Here is a 16,981-nt window from a genome sequence, read left to right on the forward strand (position 1 = left end):
TGCAGCTTTTTAATTTGGCTACGGATCCGGAGGAGATTGACAATGTTGCCGAGAGTGCGCCTGAGGTTGCGGCGGAGATGGAGAAGCTGATAAGAAGCGTTGTAGATATTCAGGCTGTGGATAAGGAGTGCAAGGAGAAGGAGAAGGTTCGATTCAATATGTGGTTTCGAGCGCACAAGAGTGACTGGGTCATGACGCTTGGCATGGTGGTTTACTCCAATTCGCGAACTGAAGCGTTTGGAAGTAAAGAGGACTTGGATAAAATGACCCTTTGGATAAACGGAACAAAAAAATTGATTAGTGAGCTTGTTCTTTACGTTTTTACGTGGAAGAATAGAGCATGGACGTTTCTTTCTTAAATGATTCATTTTCTAACGTTGCTTTCTTTGAACTTCTCTAATATGTAGCCTATGTGCCAAGAGGTCGAACACATGGACGCGGCGAAGCTTCGATTTGGACTCTAGGCTCGAATCGATGCTTGCGCGTCGTCACTGCAGGTTTCATTGCAGTGATCTGCTACTTTACGGACATGTCTCGGCTGAGCTAAGGGGGTGGAATGACGTATTCCCTAGGAGCGAAGTGCAGAAGGTCAATTTACTACCGTGGCGAACCTCCCAAAAGGGTTCTGCTTCACTCTTACTGGCCACACTACCTGACAGTCGTTGTTCGTACTCACCTGAGCCACGTTTGAGTCAATTGAATGAAGTTATACTTCGAAACGACGGATTTTCCCTAAAGGAGCCCCGATTTTCTAAAAACAAGCTACACGCAATCTTTCTCATACGTTTAACTTGCTTCGTCAGTTACTTCGACAAATAAACCTTTTCTCGCGTTCGACAAAGCCATTGAATTCTATCACGTGACACGTTGATTTTAATTTTCGGCGACGATTCGAGGACCCGTACACAGTTTATCGCAGTTTTCCAGGAAATGCATCTTACGGATCTTCAAAATCCGGCTCAAAGAAACTCAGGAGATCTTCCTGCGGCCACGCCTAATTGAAAGTGGAAGGGCCAACGCCCTGATGGTATCGCCCAAAAACACGGAAATGGTTTACGAAAATACGGAAAAACTACAAAATGGTCACAACTATTCTAGAAAACACCGAATTATTGAGAAGTTCGACTGACGCATACTAGAAATGACTAAAAATATAAAAAAACACAGAATTCAAATTTCACGTGGGGGTGCTATTTCTTTTGCATTTTAGAGTAGACAACTCCCCTTCATTGCTCGCTGACTGCAGAGTGCCACCTTTGGATCCACTATGGTCCAAGTCAGCATAAGTCAAGTCCAACTTTTCAGCCTAGAAATAGAATATCATATTTTAATTGCTTACTAGAACCAAGGGGAGGCTGCTTCCAATTCATCCGTGCACATGCATGATCCATGCCAGCATTCATGCACAAGGAAACAAACATTCATGCACAAGCAAACACAATAGCTGTAACATCACCTCCACATTTTATATGATCTAGTTATTGCCTTATTTTAGCTCAAACAATAGCGAGTCACACAACCCAACAGTACTACTCCTCGCGAACACAATGCTTTACTTTCTTCTTTTTGTCTACTTGGGCGTAGACATCGCCACCTGTAGGAGCTTGCTGGGCTGCTTTCTTCTTTGTCTTCTTTGACATGTCAGGTTGAGCGTACTCATCCTTTGAGGCTGACTTGGGAGCTGCCTTGGACTTCTCTTCTTTTGTAGCTGACACAGCGCCGCCTGACACAACATAGGGCTCAATTTCAGCCTCTTGTTTTTTTGAAGAGGCTGCTGCTGAGACTGGCACGGTCTTTTCTATTTCCCTAAATGATGTAGCACATAACACAAGAAAGAGATTAGAGACATTTATGCATACCCAAGAGGCACGCTGTCTTTCTTGTGTCCGTCAGCTTCGTCACTGCCTGAAGAATCTTATTAGAAATATGTGGAACGTTAGAGCAGATATGAGGTTCATTATCGCTACTATACCATTGCAACAATTAAAGCAGCATAAGGAACACTTGTAGGAATCTGTACAGCATGTAGCGTTGGCTTTATTGGGTTCTTCACAGTCACCCTGAGTTCCACCTAAACGGCAAAATGGAAAGCGCGGAATGTGAGTAGAACAGTGATTTTACAGCAGTCGTCGTAACATTTGAAACAGCAAGAACAACACTGTCGTTGCAAACATCGTCGGCATGATAGATTGATAGGACAGAGAAGGAGTAGCAAAAGAGCAATCAAAGCTACACCACCAGCAACACAGCCAACTATTATTGCAATCGTCTCGTCACCTAAAAAAGTTTACTTATATTACTCAAAGCGAAATTAGACTAGCAGGCACTGGAAGTTGGCGTGGTAGATGGCGCTGCACTACTAACAGGTCTGCTTGGCACTGGCATACTTGCTATAACAGAATAAAAACATTGAAAACGTGTACGTCAATTTTTAACCGCTTACTTTTAGTTGGTCCTTCAGTGGTTGGACGTGGCGGAGGAGTAGGTGTTGAAAGTAGGACTAAAATATATATATATAAACATATCATTCTTAGCGCGTAATAAAGAGACAGTATAGGACATTGACCTTCGTTTAGAGTTTCATTGAACTGTCCATACACATTAGCAGTGGTTAGTCTGCATGTTCCATTGAATATTGGCACGTCAGTGCTGCTAATAGACGCGTTTGCTTGATATTTAGACACTCCTAACATGTCTGCACTTCCAATTTCCTTCCACGTCAAGTCAACGCGTTGATTTTCACAAGAGTACGTGGCTTTCTCCACCGGTGGGAAAGACTTGATGGTGCAGATAACAGTTCCATGAACCATAGAATTGGCCACAACGCTGCACTCGGCATTGTCAAGATCTGTACAAACTTGCATTAACACATGCCTATATCTGCATTGCGTGATGTTTACAAAATGCCAATAACTTGAAACTGACTTGATGGTAGCCAACATCATTGTCACCAATAGCGATGTATGTACCATTTGTTGAAGCCTTCACTTGAGGTATATTGTGCTCATAGAGTTTTCCCATGCCATTGAGCTGCACCAAATCGCCGTCTTTTGTCATGTTCACTGTAGCATTTCCCTTGGTGACGTCAATTCTGATTGAAAATGATCTGCCTATGGTTACGATTGCATTCTCGCCAGATGGTGAAAGTACAGATAATTCTGGAACATCTTTGCAGTCGAAAGCGTCATGTACAGTACAGGCATATCAAATCATAGCAAAAGAGCTCACCTTTCAAAGTCAGAGTCACTCGACCACTGAAAACACGTGGTGTAGAGGAACGAGAAAAATCCACAAAACACCGATATACTTTGCCATTGAGCGATGCGTTCACGGGTTTAATTATCAAATCTACACGTCCTTGTGCAACATTGCCTGCGACGGAATAAGGAGGAGCCGGGATTGAAGGAATCATTGAGAAACGGGCGATCGTCGTCTCAGGAGATAGCGTTTGCCAGGTGAAGACATCAACAGTGTTGTTTCCCCCGTATTGATAGGAAAGTGTTGCCGCTCCCCCTTCAGCAACAAACATTTTCTGGGAAGCTTCGTTGGTGACTTCATAACGTATTGACTTGGCTGTTTTCGCAGACCGGGAAGACGATATTTACGATTAGCAGTTATAGAACTTACTAGTGCGTGCTGAATTGCAGAAACGCGTTTACACAGCAATCGATAGAAGGATCTTGTGAAGCATTGCGATAGGGCAGTCACCCGGATAAGGTGTGGTCCTCTTTGCAAATGGTCTTTCTATTGTGTGCGTGCCTCTTGTGTTTTTGTCGAGGAATTTATTCTTCTATAGGTGAGAATGAATAAATGCAGGATTTTTGCAAAGTAAAACTTGTCTAAAAGCGAAATCAATACGTTATGAAGTCACCAACGAAGCTTCTCAGAAAATGTTTGCTGCTGAAGGGGGAATTGCAACGCTTTTCTATCAGTATAGGGGAAACAACACTGTTGATGTCTTCACCTGGCAAACGCTATTTCCCGAGACGACGATCGGCCTTTTCGCAAGGATTCCTTCAAGCCCGGCTCCTCCTTATTCAATCGCAGGCAATATCGCCAACGGACGTGCAGATTTGATAATTACACGCGTGGACGCATCTCTCAATGGCAAAGTATATCGGTGTTTTCTTGATTTTTCTCCTGCCTCTACGCCACGTGTTTTCAGTGGTCAAATGACTCTGACTTTGAAAGGTGAGCTGTGTTGCTATGATTTGATATATCTGTACTGTACATGACGCTTTCGACTGCAAAGATGTTCCAGAATTATCTGTGCTTTCGCCATCTGGTGAGAACGCCACCGTGACTATAGGCAACTCGTTTTTAATCAGAATTGACGTCACCAAGGGAAATGCTACAGTGAACATGACAAAAGACGGCGATTTGGTGCAGCTCAATGGCACGGGAAAACTCTATGAGCACAATATACCTCAAGTGAAGGCTTCAACAAATGGTACATACATCGCTATTGGTGACAATGATGTTGGCTACCATCAAGTCAGTTTCAAATTATTGGCATTTTGTAAGCGTCACGCAATGCAGATATAGACATGTGTTAATGCAAGTTTGTACAGATCTTGACAATGCCGAGTGCAGCGTTGTGGCCAATTCTATGGTTCATGGAACTGTTATCTGCACCATCAAGTCTTTCCCACCGGTGGAGAAAGCCACGTACTCTTGTGAAAATCAACGCGTTGACTTGACATGGAAGGAAATTGAAAGTGCAGACATGTTAGGAGTGTCTAAATATCAAGCAAATGCGTCTATTAGCAGCAATGACATGCCAATATTCACTAGAACATGCAGACTAACCACTGCTAATGTGTATGGACAGTTCAATGAAACTCTAAACGAAGGTCAATGTCCTATACTGTCTCTTTATTACGCGCTAAGAACGATATATTTATATATATATATATATTTTAGTCCTACTTTCAACACCTACTCCTCCGCCACGTCCAACCACTGATGGCTTTAGAAGTCAGTTGCAGAGTGCCATATTAAAGGCCTTTGTTATCAATTACGTGTTCAGCAATGACAGGTCTTTCTAGTGATACAGTGGGAATTCAGTCAACGTTCCTTCCGACTCAAAGTACGCTTAATCTGCATTGGCAAAGAAATTCTCATGTTTGACTCAGGTGCGGAAACTTGCAGTCGCACTGGACTTTTTGCAGCAGTCGGAGTTATGGCTGTTCTACTCGTACTTGTTGGAGGTTTTCCTATTTACCTGCTACTCATGCTCTTGAGGTAGCTAGTGAATAATCGACCTGCTGAATATTGAATGTATTACTGTTTTAGGACACGGAAGCACGAAGAGCGAGTTCAGAGAGAAACCAAAAATGTTGAAATGCAAAGCAGCTCATTGTATGCATCGGCAAAGGATGCTCGCCATCAAATTCACGCAAAGACTGAAGCACCACCAGAGTATGCCTCAATTTCCGAGGCTAAGAGCTGACGTGTCACAGGTACTTCTATCTGTTGGTTTATAGTGTTGTTGTTCTTGACGTATTTGGCGGCAGGCGGGACACAGTACTAAGGCTGCCGAAATGAATCCTTTTTTGTTTGTCTGTAATTTTCATGGGTGGTAGTAAAGTTTTGTAAAACGAAGTTGCTTTCTTGACGCCGTTAGCGAACGCTGGCTTGAAGAATTGCATAATGACAGGGAATCGTGCAATTAATTAAAAGCCCAGAACGCTAGTAAATGTCCTTGGTTGCGTGATGGCTGTTGATACACTCTGAAAGCAGAAGAGAATTCGATATTATCAGGAGTGCCTCTGAAATCTGCGCTCCGCAACTACAGTGTAGTCTTGCTGTACATTTCCTTATATATAGGTTATTACATTGTTTTTCTTGTCTGTCTTTGTATGTGCCGTGCAACAAGTGTCGACATTGCGCTGTGTAACCGTACTATGACCATACAGCTGAAATGGTGTAGCTCTGTCAATAAAATAAACTGTAGAAAACAGGGGACTCCTTGGGAACCAATCTCAACCCCCCACCTGAACTAACAACTCTAATCTGGTTGAAAAGAGCAGGCACAGGTACATACTATAGCATCTATAGAACGTAAATTCTAATTTCTTGTTTGCTAAACAGCAAACAGAATGTAGAAAGCAGAGAACGAAATCGGAATTAGCCAGCCCAGTTAAGTGAAGCCGCGCCCGTTGATATCCGCGGCCAGCCTTCTGCTACTGGTTTCATTGCCTCAGTGCGGCCAGTTGCGTCGCCCAACTGAACTAACATCAATGCCAAAATTCGTCAAGGAGTCCTTTTTACCGAAGAACACATAAAGCGTGCAGAAAGCCGAGTTCCTCGGGACAAAAGGCATATGGCTGCTGTAGGCGGTCCTGGACAAGGGGTATAGTCAAAATCATTATGTAAAAAGAGAATAATTAATTAAATAGCTTTTCCAAATTCTAGTCCGTAACAGACCGAGTATCAACGCACACTCGCACACTGAGAAGAGGCGGCGGCGTTATTCCGTTTCGGCTTATAGTTTCACCGATATACTCCAGGCCTGGGCGACAGCGATAAACGGTTTTCAGACGACGACGTTTGCACAGCTATACAAAAAGCCATTAGACGCGATGCTGCTGTCTTGATTCTTTACTTCATTAGGTCTGGTGAATCACAGAACCAGAGACACATTACGGCTATTGAAAAGCTTGAAAAGGCAACAGGAAAAAACATAACTGCCGTAGTGATAACGAATGCAATGAAGATGCCAGAATTTGGCGAATGTTTAGAAAAGCCCGTCGACGAAACATTTAGAGACTTATTTAGCAAACTCGTTTCGACGTGGACTTCGTGGCGTATCGCGAGCACTGAGCTCTGGGCGAATACGTAGAACACTTACAACAGTCGCAGGAAAGAAAAGTTTCCTCTTTCTGTTAGCCTTTTTGGCAGAAAGCCTAACGGCAATCCATGGGATCGAGATACAAAAGGCTTGTTCTTCGATTGCACTTTCAACGAAAAAGTCGGCGTGGATTCAAACTGTGGTTCGGAAATTTCTAAAAAGACCACATCTTCCTGTTCTCAAGCTTGAGAACGACATTGAATACGCCGACGAACGCGGAAAGTACGGCCCACGTAAATGCCTCTCTGTCTTTGTCTCTAATTTGAATTCGTTTTATAAAAGGCTTGGAATTCTTCAGTTTCATACAAAACTCGGTCGAGTTCTTGGGCAGAAATCGCCGCACTATTGCTGCGTTCTTTCTCTGATGACTTTAGACGCTGTTCGTGCAGCGGCAAAGGAGCTTGAAGTTACTGTACGTTCTTATACCAAATGAGTTTCTAATTAGTATTTTCCTCGTCAATACAGGTCATAAAAGTTTGCTGTCAGTCTGAAGGAAAAAGCATAGCATCTTCGTCGAAAATCTTGACAATGAAGGTATAACAATTGCGTGTTCAAAACGTTTGGCTACCTACGTCTTCACTTACTCTTTGAAATAGGCGCCAGAAGACACCTCATCCAGTGCAACGAGAGAAGCAAGAGAAGAGTCGAGCAGAGGTGCGTGTAAGCCGACTCGCCCCGGGGATGCTAATGCACACTCGCTGACATCAGTGAACTGCCAATCTAAGTCGTTGATTTCTATAGGACTCTTGAAGGAAATTTGGGAAGCTATTCTATTCTTTTGTGTAAGCCCTCTAAGCCGAAAGCTTGCAACAGAATGGCTAAGAAACATACGGTTGTTTAATTAACTAGACCGCACAAATTGCTTATTATTAATTAATTGCGTACACAAGCATTTTGTATAGACGTCAAGCTAGGCACTCTAAGTAGACTTACGCTAAAATTAATTGACTATCGGCATCTTGCACAGATAATCGATCTCTGGGTCTTGCCTATTCTGTTCTTGAAACGTACAGTCATTTGACCGTAGAAATTGCTCATCACGTTAGAAGAAACGTGTTAGTCAACTGTTAGTGTACGAAAGCGTTTTGTATACAGGTACCAAGGCAGTTCTAACATAATGTCTAAGCGCGAAACGAGAGTAGATTACTTTGAACAGATGAACAATATTTTCGTTGCAAGCATCTTTAGAGTGATGCATTAAGGGACGGAGAAGGAGCACAATCAAGGCTACACCACCACCACCAGCACAGCCAACTTTTATAGCAGGCACTGGGAGTTGGCGTGGTGGATGGTGTTGGAGTACTTGCTATAACAGAGCCAAACATTAAAAGAATGTACGTCAATTTATAACTGCTTACGTGTAGCTGGTGCTTCAGTGGTTGGAGGTGGTGAAGGAGTGGGTGTTGAAAGTAGGACTATAATACATCATTCTTAGGAGCGTAATAAAGAAACAATATAGGACATCAACCTTCTCTCAGAGTTTCACTGAACTGTCCATGCCTGTTGGCAGTGATTAGGCTGCACGATATCCCTATAAATCTTGACACATTCATGTTAGTGATAAGTGCTTCTACTTGATATTTATGTACTCCTAGCACGTCTGCATTTCCCATTTCCTTCCACGTCAACTCAACGCTTTGATTTCCACAAGAGTATACGGCTTTATCTACCGGTGGGAAAGACCTGATGGTGCATGTAACAGTTCTACGAATCATAGAACTGGCGACAAGGCTGCACTCCGCATTGTCAAGATCTGTACAAACTTGCACTAATACATGCCTATATCTGCAATTGCGTGATGCTTACAAAATGACAATAAATGGAAACTGACTCGATGGTAGCCAACATCATTGACACCAATAGCAACGTATGTACCATTTGTTGAAGCCTTCACTCGACGTATATTATGCTCGTAAAGCTTTCCTTTGCTATTGAGCTGCACCAAATTCCCAACTATTGTCAAATTCACTATAGCATCTCCCTGAGTGACATTGATTCTGATAGAAAATGCTTTGCCTATGCTCACAATCGCACTCTTTCCAGATGGTGAAATTACAGATAGTACTGGAGGATCTACATAAAAAATACACCAAGGTGTCACGTGCAAATAAAGCCTGATTAGAAATAATCTGCCTGTGCGCACGATGACTCTTTCACCAGATGGTGGAATTATAGATAGCACCGGAAGATCTTTGTAATCAAACTGCGTTTATATACAGACACATAAAATAGCTCACCCTCTAAAGTGAGATTCGCTAGACCACTTTCTTGAAACGCGAGGGATGAAAAAGTTACAACACACTGGTAGGCGTTGCCATTGAAAGATGCATTCACACCGCTAATCGTCAAACATGTGCGTTTCTCTTCCAAATTGCCGGTGACAGAATGAGGAAGACGTGCCTTTAGACCAGCAGAGGAGACAACAGCCACTTCCTCATCGCGTGGAAGAATCCTCTAGACAAAGGAACGCACCGAGTTGGATCCACGGTATTGATAGGAAAGTGTTGCCATCGCTCCATCAGTGACAAAAAACTCTTGGGAACCTCCGTCGCTGACTTCGTAACGTATCGACTTCGTAACGTATCGACTTCGCTGCTCCCGTCCGCGGTGAAGGCAATGACGATTAGGGCTACATAACACAACCCTGAATACCTACGTATTGGACTGCATGAACACGCCTCTGTCGAAAGACACACCAAAACAGACAGAAGGACGCGGCGATGATACAGGCTGCGTAGCATCACGGATTCGAAAAGTGACCCGGATGCGATGATTCTCTTTAACTTTTTCTTTCCGTTCGTTTTCTGTCTTCTTTGCTTTTATTCAGGAAACTCTTTATCTCTTGTAGGCGAGCCAAATGCAGATATACGTTCAGGTGAACGTTCTCTTATCTAGCCGGTAGCCAAGTCGATACATTACGAAGTCCGTGGCGGAGGTTCCCGAGAGTTTTTCGTCGCTGATGGAGCATTGGCGACACTTTTTTATCAATATAACGGATCCAACTCTGTCCGTTCTTTTAGCTGGAGGATTCTTCCAACCGACGTGCTGGTGGCTCGCATCTCATCAGTTGGTTCAAACGCGCTGCCTCCTTATTCTGTCACCGGTAATTTGAGAGAGAAGCGCACAAGTTTGACGATTAGCAGTGTGAATGCATCTCTCAATGGCAACGTGTACCAGTGTATAGTTACTCTTTCGTCCTTCGTTGTTCAACTAAGTGGTCTAGCAAATCTCACTCTAAAGGGTGGGTTGATTATATTTTTATATGTCTGTACATAACAGATTTTGATTGCAAAGATCTTCCAGTACTGTCTGCAATTCCATCATCTAGCCAAAGAGTTATTGTGCCCATAGGCAAATCGTTTTTGATCAGAATCAACGTCACTCAAGGAAACGCTGTAGTGAATTTGACAAAAGACGGAGAGCTGACGCAGCTCAAGAGCAGGGGAAAACTCTATGAACATAATATAACTAAAATGAGCAATACAGCAAATGGCACATACATCGCCATTGGTGAAAATGATGTTGGCTACCATACAGTTAAATTTCAATTACTGGCATTTTGTAAGCGGTATACATTTTAAATATGACGTCATGCTAATTTCTTACAGATCTTGGAGATGCAGAGTGCCGTGCTGCGGATGATTCTATAGTAAATGTAGCAGTTACTTGCACCATTAGGTCTGTCCCCCCAGTGGAAACAGGAACATATTCTTGTGGAAATCGAAGCATTAACTTGTCGTGGAGGGAAATGGAAAGTGCAGACACACTAGGCGTGCGTCAATATCAAGCAAAAGCACTTGTCTCTAACATGGGTGTGCCAAGACGTACCGGAACATTGTGCGTGCTAATCGCTGCTAACGAGTATGGACAATTGATTGTGAATCTAAAAGAAGGTTGATGCCCTGCATTGCTATATTATTACACGCCATGAATTCCATATTACTTATAGTTTTGCCTTCAACACCTACCCCTTCAATTCCAACCACGAATAGATTTAAAGGTCAGTTGTAGAATGACCTTTCTAACTGAATTTTTACTCAATTATATGTGCAGCAGTGACATCAACAAGCCTTTCGAGTGATACTGTGAAAACTCGGTCAATGTTCTCTCCGACTCGAGGTGTACAGCCAGGCTAGTTCAGTAAACTGCAGTAGCGACGAAATTCTAACTAGTTTGATTTAGATGCAGAAACTTGCAGGCGCACTGGACTGATTGCAACAATTGGAGTTCTGACTGTTCTAATCGTAGCTGTTGGAAGTTTGGCTATTTCCGTTCTACTCATTCTCTTGAGGTAACAATTGAAATAATTGATCTGCAGAAATCGTATTGCGTTTTTTAGGACACAAAAGCAAAAGAACGAAGAGCGAGTTCAGCGAAAAACCGAAAGCGTTGAGATGCACAGCAGCTCGCTGTATGCGTCAGCGAAGGATTCACGTCATCAAATGCACGCAAAGACTGAAACACCGGAGTACGCCTCCATTTCCGAGGCTAAGAACTGATCGTATCTCCCGACGTGTTACACTGGTGGAAATACAGAGTCTTTGTTGAAAGTCGAGTCAGTAGTTTACCATACAAGTAGGCAGCCAAGTGGGGTGAAACAGGGCAGTTTTATTAGTTAATCTGCGTTCTCATGCATGCTGTTTGATTAGTTAAGGTTTAGAAACTCGCAGTTGCACTGGACTTGCTGCAGCAACTGGAGTTCTGGCTGTTTTACTTACACTTTTTGTTGGTTTTGCCTTATACCTGCTACTCATTCTCTTGAGGTAGCTAATGAATAATTGACCTGCGTACTGCTGTTTTAGGACACAAAAGCAAGAAGAGCGAGTTCAGAGTAACACAGCAGCTCACTGCATGTATGCATCGACAAAGGATGCGAGTCATCAAATTCACGCAAAAACTGAAGCACCAGAGTATTCTTCAATTGCCGAGGCTAAGAACTGAGATATCGCAGGCAGTTCTACAGTACCTGTTTGTTTTTCGGTGATTTGTTCGTGACGTACTTGGCGGCAGGCGGGACACAATACTGAGGCTGCCGAAATTAGATCCTTTTTTTGTTTTTTAGCGTTATGAAGAAGTGCCCTTGATTGCGTAATGGTGGTTAGAAACACTCTGAAACTATCCGTCAAGAGCAGAGAGAATTCCATATTATCAGGGATGCCTCTGAAATGATTGTAGCTCTTAATTTGCTTCCTAACTACAGTGTAGTCTTGCTGTGTGTTTTAAATTATTCACTAGACCTAATTAATTAAATTTGCGAGGTAACTCTATTAGCCCGTATAAATCTCGCCTAGGCTTTGGATTAGCCAGTCTTCCAGGGGTCAACTGCTAACATTTGTGGGTTCACAGTATCAAGTACGTTCTATCTGAAACGTACGTGTTTTTGACAGCTGCACAACCTGGTGCAATTCTTGCCCAAGGTAGTGGCAGATTCTTTTCTTGTCTGTCAGGGTACTAGTAGGTGCCTTGAAACAAGTGTTAATATCCTTGCGCAGAAATGGCGTGGTTCTGTAATAAAAATGAACGTAGAATTAAAACAGAGGACTCCTAGCCATCTCCCGAACCAACTTCCAACCCCCACGCCCGAACTAGTCGTTGGGATTTCCCTTTTTATTGGATTACTCTCTTGTCATAGGTTCTGATGGAAGACTCTAATCTGAGAAGACCACCTACAAGCGTTGGGATATCGTGCACGTCTTGCCTCCAAAAAAGTATTCATTCATCTGCTTCAAAGCCTGCCAGTACTATGTCACACCCGGCGTCCAATGCCCCACATGACAGTCATCAATCATTTGCTCTGTCAAGCCATCCCAAAGAATTGTCTCATCTTATGGAGGCACTAGACAAAACAATCAGCGTTTCAAAAGAGTATCAGAGAAAATTTCGTTACCTTATCATCCACCTTTGCGGCAAATACCATATTAACTGGATTCTTCAACAACAAAAAGAAGGCCCCTTCCCTGCAGCAAGCGACATTCTGTGTCGGATGCTTTACAACCTAACACTTTGGAGCAGTACAAAATTAGCAGGATTCATGGAAGAGCTGGCAAACGAAATTGGGCTGGCTGACATGGAAGAGAAGTTCCGAGCCTTCCGTACGCGTATAACTGAGCCTGTACCTGGCGCTGGCAAAGACAGAAGTACGTCCCTTATCGCTTCCTAATGGCCGCTGCAGTTTTGCTTTACAGGTATAATATTGGATCGCGTAACTCTTCATGCGTGCCGAAAATTAGGTCGTCACTGGAGATGGTTTTTCCTGCAGTTGGGTCTTCATGAAACACTGCTTGATGACTGCGAAGAGCAGGAGAATTCTATTCCTATGAAGTGTAACCGCGCCTTTACCAAGTGGAAAGACACAGAAGGAAAAAACGCCACGATTTTCAAACTGCTGAAAGCATTTTGCGACGCTGATCTTCTTTCCACAGCAGAAGAAATAATTGACGAGTTCAATCTTTCTGGTACTACAGTGTATCTGGTGCAATTACCGGTATATCAGATCTGTAAAAATATTTTTTCAGGGTTCAAAGATTTACTAAAACAATATCGACCTCAAGACGAGCATGTGCTAATCTTTCCTTCAGTGCCACACGGACAGAGAAGCAAGAACAGGTACATCATACTATAGAGTCTATACTGTAGGTCTTTGACTTCATAGGAGAAGTCAACATCTAATTTATTCTTTGCTTTTACAGCAAGCAGATTATAGAAAAGAAAAGAACTAAATCGGTATTTTCCGGCCCAAGTGAAACCGCTCCCGTTGATATTCGCGGGCAGTCATCTGCTACAGTTTCATTGCCTCAGTGCAGCCAGTCGCGTCGCCCAACTGAAGCAACATCAATTCCAAAACTCGTCAAGGAGCCCTTTTTACCTGAAGACCAAATAAAGCGTGCAGAATGCCAAGTTCCTTTGGACAAAAGACACGTTCAAATAATTGCAGTTGGTCAGACGGGTATGGGAAAAACAAAATCCATGAATCGAGCAGTTGGGACTATGGCTGCTGCATGTAGGCAGCCCCGGACAAGGGGTATAGTTCATATCATTATGTAAAAAACACCAAAAAGCTATTTTGAATTCTAGTCCATAACAGACCAAGTATCAACGTATACTCGCACACTGAGAAGAGACGGCGGCGTTCCGTTTCGACTTAGTTTCACCGATACTCCAGGCCTGGGCGACAGCGATAAGAGGTTTTCAGACGACGACGTTTGCAGAACTATACAAAAAGCCATTCGACGCGATGCTGCTGTCTTTATTCTCTACTTCATTAGGTCTGGTGAATCACAGAACCAGAGACACATCACGGCTATCGAAAAGCTTGAAAAGGCAACAGGAAGAAACATAGCTGCCGTAGTGATAACGAATGCAATGAAGATGCCAGATTTTGGCGAATGCTCAGAAACGCCCGTCGATGAAACATTTAGAGACCTATTTTACGAAATTGCCTCAATATGGGCTCCGTGCGGGATCACTGAGCCAAAAGGACTTCTGCGCGAATACCAAGAATACATAAAACAGTTCGAGGACAGAAACGTTTCCTCTTTTGACGGTAGATATTTTGGCAAAAGGCCTAACGAAAACCCATTCGATCTCATGACGAAAAGGCTTGTTGTTCAACTGCACTTTCGGCGAAAAAATCGCCACGGATTCAAAATTTGGTTTCGGAAATTCCTAAAGAGACCATATCTTCCTGTTCTCAAGCTTGAGAACGACATTGAATACGCCGACGAACGCGGGAAGTACGGCTCACATATAAATGCCCTACGGTCTTGTTTCTAATTTGAATTCGTTTTCTAAAGATTTGGAATTCTTCAGTTTCATACAAAACTTGGTCGAGTTCTTGAACAGAAATCGCCCCACTATTGCTGTGTCTTTTCTCTGATGACTTTAGAAGCTGTTCGCGAAGCGGCAAAAGAGCTTGAAGTTACTGTATGTCCTTGTACCAAATGAGTTTCTTAGTTTTACGTATTTCCTTGTCAATACAGGTCATCAAAGTTTGTTCTCCGTCTGAACGAAAAAACACAGCGGCTTCGTCGAAAATCCTAACAATGAGGGTATGTATAATAATTGCGTCAAACCGTTTGGCTACTTCTTCACTTACTCTTTGAAATAGGCCCCAGACGACACTTCATCTATTGCAACGAGAGAGGCAAGAGAAGAATCAAGCAGAGGTGAGTGTAATCTGAGTCGCGCTGGGGATCACTAGCTCTCTGACATCATTGAACTGCCGATCTAAGCCGCTGAAATTGCTTTTTCTATAGGACTCTTGAAGAAAATTTGGGACGCTCTTCTACGCCTTTGTGTAAGTAATTGGTACTACAACAATAAATGACTGACGTCAAACGTTTCCTAGAGCTGGGTAAAAGACCGCTTCTCATCCTCTAAGCCCGAAGCTTGCAATAGAATGGATGAGAAACATGCGATTGTTTAACCGTACAAATTGCTTATTGACTTGAAATACTAACATTAGGCAATTCGATGTTTGCATGTTTTCCGGCTAACCACACAATTTGTTGCTTCTTTTTTAACTTTGGTGTGAAATATGACTAATACTGCTTCTGGAAGAAAATCGATAGAAGGACGAACACAACGACATTCGAAAGTCCACTGATGTGAGCATGCCGAAGATTACGTTGGCGACCGTGGAAGACTGCTATAAAGCGGTTGTGCGTTTTTTTCGCCGAAACCGTGATCGCATCTATTTATCAATCAACTCACTGCTGATTGGTCAGTACTGCTTCGTAAACACCAGTCAGACTTCAGACTGATAAGGCACAGGCATGTAAGAGACCATGCACTAGGCCGGCGTCGAAAGCTGGCTAAGTAATAAGCCTATGGCGCGTACAGGTTAGCCGATTATCAGGGACGTCGTACAAAAGGGAAAGTCAATCTGACTCTCTTTCCGCGTGGGTCTAGCCAGCCTTTACATATTGATCAACTCGTCTGCTAAGTATTCTACTCAGAAATGATTACATTATTTACTTTGCCTTGTTTATAGATTTTCACGTTTTGAAGTACAGTGTAGTGCCTGCACGACTTCAAGCCAACGCCCTTCACAACGAGTCAAATAAATGACCTCTGCCTGCATGGCTTGAACAATTGTCTAATCTCGTTCTAAAAGCCTAGAACGCTATGAGATGCTTAGTTGCGTGATGGCTAAGACTGGTATCTATCAAGAGCAAGCAAGCAAGCCCTGCTGTGAGAAGCAAAAAGTTTAATCTTACAGGTCTATATTTATATTAGGTATCCTAAAAGCTGATGACATCGGAAAGACTTGATTGATTACTAATGGAACCAGATTCGTTCCGAGTCTTGTAAAAACCTGCCTGCTCAAACGGATCTCTCAATGATTCACCCCCACTGAGTCAGAGTGAATCAAGGATATGGCAGCGTACGATTATCGTCTCCTCTGGCTCCTCAGCGATAGACGACGTCGCGGCACGGAGTTACTCTCATCTGAAAAGAATTTAGGCCTGTATCACATACCATATGAGCATTTCGGTTCTAGGTCTCACTGAAGTGAGTTTCATGGAGCAAATCGAATGAACCGTCGACGAAACGTTTCGAGACTTATATACAGACCTAGTGTCAGCGTGGACCTCGCGGACTAGAACGGGCCCTGCATCTAAGAAAGGACTCGTGTCTGAATACGTAGAATATCTACAACAGTCAGAAGATATGAAATACGATCTTACTGATGTCAGTGAGTTCGGAAAAGAACCCAACGGCGATCCATGGAGTCGCAAGACAAAAAAATTGTCATTCAACTGTACTCTCGAAGAGAAATTCGTCGTGGATTCAAGGCATGGTTTCGGAAACAGTTGAACAGACCAACTCTTCGAGTCATCAAGATTGAGAACGACACTGTCGAGTACGGAGATGAACGGGGAAAGTACGAGCAGGAGTGCTAATTCATGCGCTATCTTCTCTCGAATTAATCTATACTTCTTTCAGATTTGGCCTTCTGCAGTTTCACACGAATCTTAGTCTAGTCTTGCATAGCAAAACTAAGTACGCTTCAATGGTTTTTCCCGTGATGACTTTGGAGGCGGTTCGGGCAGCCACAAAACAGCTAGAACTGACTGTATGTATTTGAATCAGTTTCTTTTATCAATTAACATATTAATCTGTACA

At 43.1% G+C, this 16,981-nt stretch overlaps 5 protein-coding genes across 9 annotated transcripts; 3 read left to right on the forward strand and 2 right to left on the reverse strand.

Annotated features, from left to right (window-relative positions):
- Window positions 1–1,049: 1,049 nt before the first annotated feature.
- On the reverse strand, window positions 1,050–3,702 carry LOC136199903 (uncharacterized). The gene is made up of 11 exons (XM_065990214.1): window positions 3,628–3,702; window positions 3,229–3,573; window positions 2,901–3,167; window positions 2,567–2,848; window positions 2,444–2,500; window positions 2,328–2,390; window positions 2,122–2,277; window positions 1,973–2,071; window positions 1,860–1,914; window positions 1,557–1,806; window positions 1,050–1,306 (listed from the first exon to the last, which is right to left on the reverse strand). Exons 2-11 carry the CDS (start codon window positions 3,527–3,529, stop codon window positions 1,178–1,180), a joined length of 1,659 nt encoding a protein of 552 aa, XP_065846286.1. The 5' UTR covers window positions 3,530–3,573; window positions 3,628–3,702; the 3' UTR covers window positions 1,050–1,177.
- Window positions 3,703–3,719: 17 nt separating this feature from the next.
- Window positions 3,720–5,689, forward strand: LOC136199908 (uncharacterized). 2 transcript variants are annotated; one of them, XM_065990218.1, is made up of 9 exons: window positions 3,720–3,796; window positions 3,847–4,191; window positions 4,253–4,519; window positions 4,572–4,853; window positions 4,924–4,977; window positions 5,030–5,089; window positions 5,136–5,244; window positions 5,296–5,462; window positions 5,517–5,689. In XM_065990218.1, the coding sequence occupies exons 1-8, from the start codon at window positions 3,736–3,738 to the stop codon at window positions 5,450–5,452; spliced, it is 1,335 nt and encodes a 444-aa protein (XP_065846290.1). In that variant the 5' UTR covers window positions 3,720–3,735; the 3' UTR covers window positions 5,453–5,462; window positions 5,517–5,689. The 2 variants fall into 2 exon arrangements, with proteins under 2 accessions (XP_065846290.1, XP_065846289.1); XM_065990217.1 differs by having other exon boundaries at window positions 5,136–5,210.
- A 2,073-nt stretch (window positions 5,690–7,762) lies between these two features.
- LOC136192879 (uncharacterized) lies at window positions 7,763–9,606 on the reverse strand. Of its 3 annotated transcripts, XM_065981663.1 has the most exons (7): window positions 9,510–9,606; window positions 9,326–9,445; window positions 9,091–9,253; window positions 8,660–9,043; window positions 8,322–8,606; window positions 8,212–8,268; window positions 7,763–8,159 (listed from the first exon to the last, which is right to left on the reverse strand). In XM_065981663.1, exons 2-7 carry the CDS (start codon window positions 9,362–9,364, stop codon window positions 8,038–8,040), a joined length of 1,050 nt encoding a protein of 349 aa, XP_065837735.1. In that variant the 5' UTR covers window positions 9,365–9,445; window positions 9,510–9,606; the 3' UTR covers window positions 7,763–8,037. The 3 variants fall into 3 exon arrangements, 2 of the variants coding, with proteins under 2 accessions (XP_065837735.1, XP_065837816.1); XM_065981744.1 differs by having other exon boundaries at window positions 8,660–8,926; window positions 9,326–9,600; XR_010671280.1 differs by having other exon boundaries at window positions 8,322–8,392; window positions 8,443–8,606; window positions 8,660–9,600.
- Window positions 9,607–9,618: 12 nt separating this feature from the next.
- LOC136193059 (uncharacterized) lies at window positions 9,619–11,595 on the forward strand. 2 transcript variants are annotated; one of them, XM_065981883.1, is made up of 8 exons: window positions 9,619–9,697; window positions 9,749–10,094; window positions 10,148–10,414; window positions 10,462–10,746; window positions 10,803–10,853; window positions 10,907–10,984; window positions 11,036–11,144; window positions 11,193–11,595. In XM_065981883.1, exons 1-8 carry the CDS (start codon window positions 9,623–9,625, stop codon window positions 11,350–11,352), a joined length of 1,371 nt encoding a protein of 456 aa, XP_065837955.1. In that variant the 5' UTR covers window positions 9,619–9,622; the 3' UTR covers window positions 11,353–11,595. The 2 variants fall into 2 exon arrangements, with proteins under 2 accessions (XP_065837955.1, XP_065838034.1); XM_065981962.1 differs by having other exon boundaries at window positions 10,910–10,984.
- Window positions 11,596–12,596: 1,001 nt separating this feature from the next.
- On the forward strand, window positions 12,597–15,428 carry LOC136199440 (uncharacterized). The gene is made up of 10 exons (XM_065989631.1): window positions 12,597–12,990; window positions 13,084–13,308; window positions 13,369–13,459; window positions 13,543–13,831; window positions 13,928–14,586; window positions 14,647–14,776; window positions 14,833–14,901; window positions 14,961–15,018; window positions 15,109–15,149; window positions 15,201–15,428. Exons 1-10 carry the CDS (start codon window positions 12,597–12,599, stop codon window positions 15,276–15,278), a joined length of 2,034 nt encoding a protein of 677 aa, XP_065845703.1. The 3' UTR covers window positions 15,279–15,428.
- The last annotated feature ends 1,553 nt before the right edge of the window (window positions 15,429–16,981 follow it).

This window comes from Oscarella lobularis, chromosome 1 (genome assembly GCF_947507565.1).
Source record: "Oscarella lobularis chromosome 1, ooOscLobu1.1, whole genome shotgun sequence".
NCBI classification, from domain to species: Eukaryota; Metazoa; Porifera; class Homoscleromorpha; order Homosclerophorida; family Oscarellidae; genus Oscarella; species Oscarella lobularis.

What these genes read in the sequence shown, in the direction of transcription:
- LOC136192879 (XM_065981663.1), bottom strand. Translation starts at nt 9,364, where the DNA reads ATGGCAACACTTTCCTATCAATACCGTGGATCCAACTCG. An exon ending in TTTCCATTTATTGTCATTTT is followed by an intron (nt 8,607 to 8,659) that starts GTAAGCATCACG and finishes AAGTTTGTACAG; the next exon opens with ATCTTGACAATGCGGAGTGC. An exon ending in CAGTGAAACTCTGAGAGAAG is followed by an intron (nt 8,269 to 8,321) that starts GTTGATGTCCTA and finishes GATGTATTATAG; the next exon opens with TCCTACTTTCAACACCCACT.
- LOC136199903 (XM_065990214.1), bottom strand. Translation starts at nt 3,529, where the DNA reads ATGTTTGTTGCTGAAGGGGGAGCGGCAACACTTTCCTATCAATACGGG. An exon ending in CACTGAAGGACCAACTAAAA is followed by an intron (nt 2,391 to 2,443) that starts GTAAGCGGTTAA and finishes ATTCTGTTATAG; the next exon opens with CAAGTATGCCAGTGCCAAGC. An exon ending in ATCTACCACGCCAACTTCCA is followed by an intron (nt 2,278 to 2,327) that starts GTGCCTGCTAGT and finishes AAACTTTTTTAG; the next exon opens with GTGACGAGACGATTGCAATA.
- LOC136199440 (XM_065989631.1), top strand. Translation starts at nt 12,597, where the DNA reads ATGTCACACCCGGCGTCCAATGCCCCACATGACAGTCATCAATCATTT. An exon ending in TGACGAGTTCAATCTTTCTG is followed by an intron (nt 13,309 to 13,368) that starts GTACTACAGTGT and finishes ATATTTTTTCAG; the next exon opens with GGTTCAAAGATTTACTAAAA. An exon ending in CAAAAGAGCTTGAAGTTACT is followed by an intron (nt 14,777 to 14,832) that starts GTATGTCCTTGT and finishes TTGTCAATACAG; the next exon opens with GTCATCAAAGTTTGTTCTCC.
- LOC136193059 (XM_065981883.1), top strand. Translation starts at nt 9,623, where the DNA reads ATGATTCTCTTTAACTTTTTCTTTCCGTTCGTTTTCTGTCTTCTTTGC. An exon ending in GATTGTGAATCTAAAAGAAG is followed by an intron (nt 10,747 to 10,802) that starts GTTGATGCCCTG and finishes TATTACTTATAG; the next exon opens with TTTTGCCTTCAACACCTACC. An exon ending in GACTCGAGGTGTACAGCCAG is followed by an intron (nt 10,985 to 11,035) that starts GCTAGTTCAGTA and finishes AGTTTGATTTAG; the next exon opens with ATGCAGAAACTTGCAGGCGC.
- LOC136199908 (XM_065990217.1), top strand. Translation starts at nt 3,736, where the DNA reads ATGGTCTTTCTATTGTGTGCGTGCCTCTTGTGTTTTTGTCGAGGAATT. An exon ending in CAATGAAACTCTAAACGAAG is followed by an intron (nt 4,854 to 4,923) that starts GTCAATGTCCTA and finishes TATATATTTTAG; the next exon opens with TCCTACTTTCAACACCTACT. An exon ending in AACGTTCCTTCCGACTCAAA is followed by an intron (nt 5,090 to 5,135) that starts GTACGCTTAATC and finishes TGTTTGACTCAG; the next exon opens with GTGCGGAAACTTGCAGTCGC.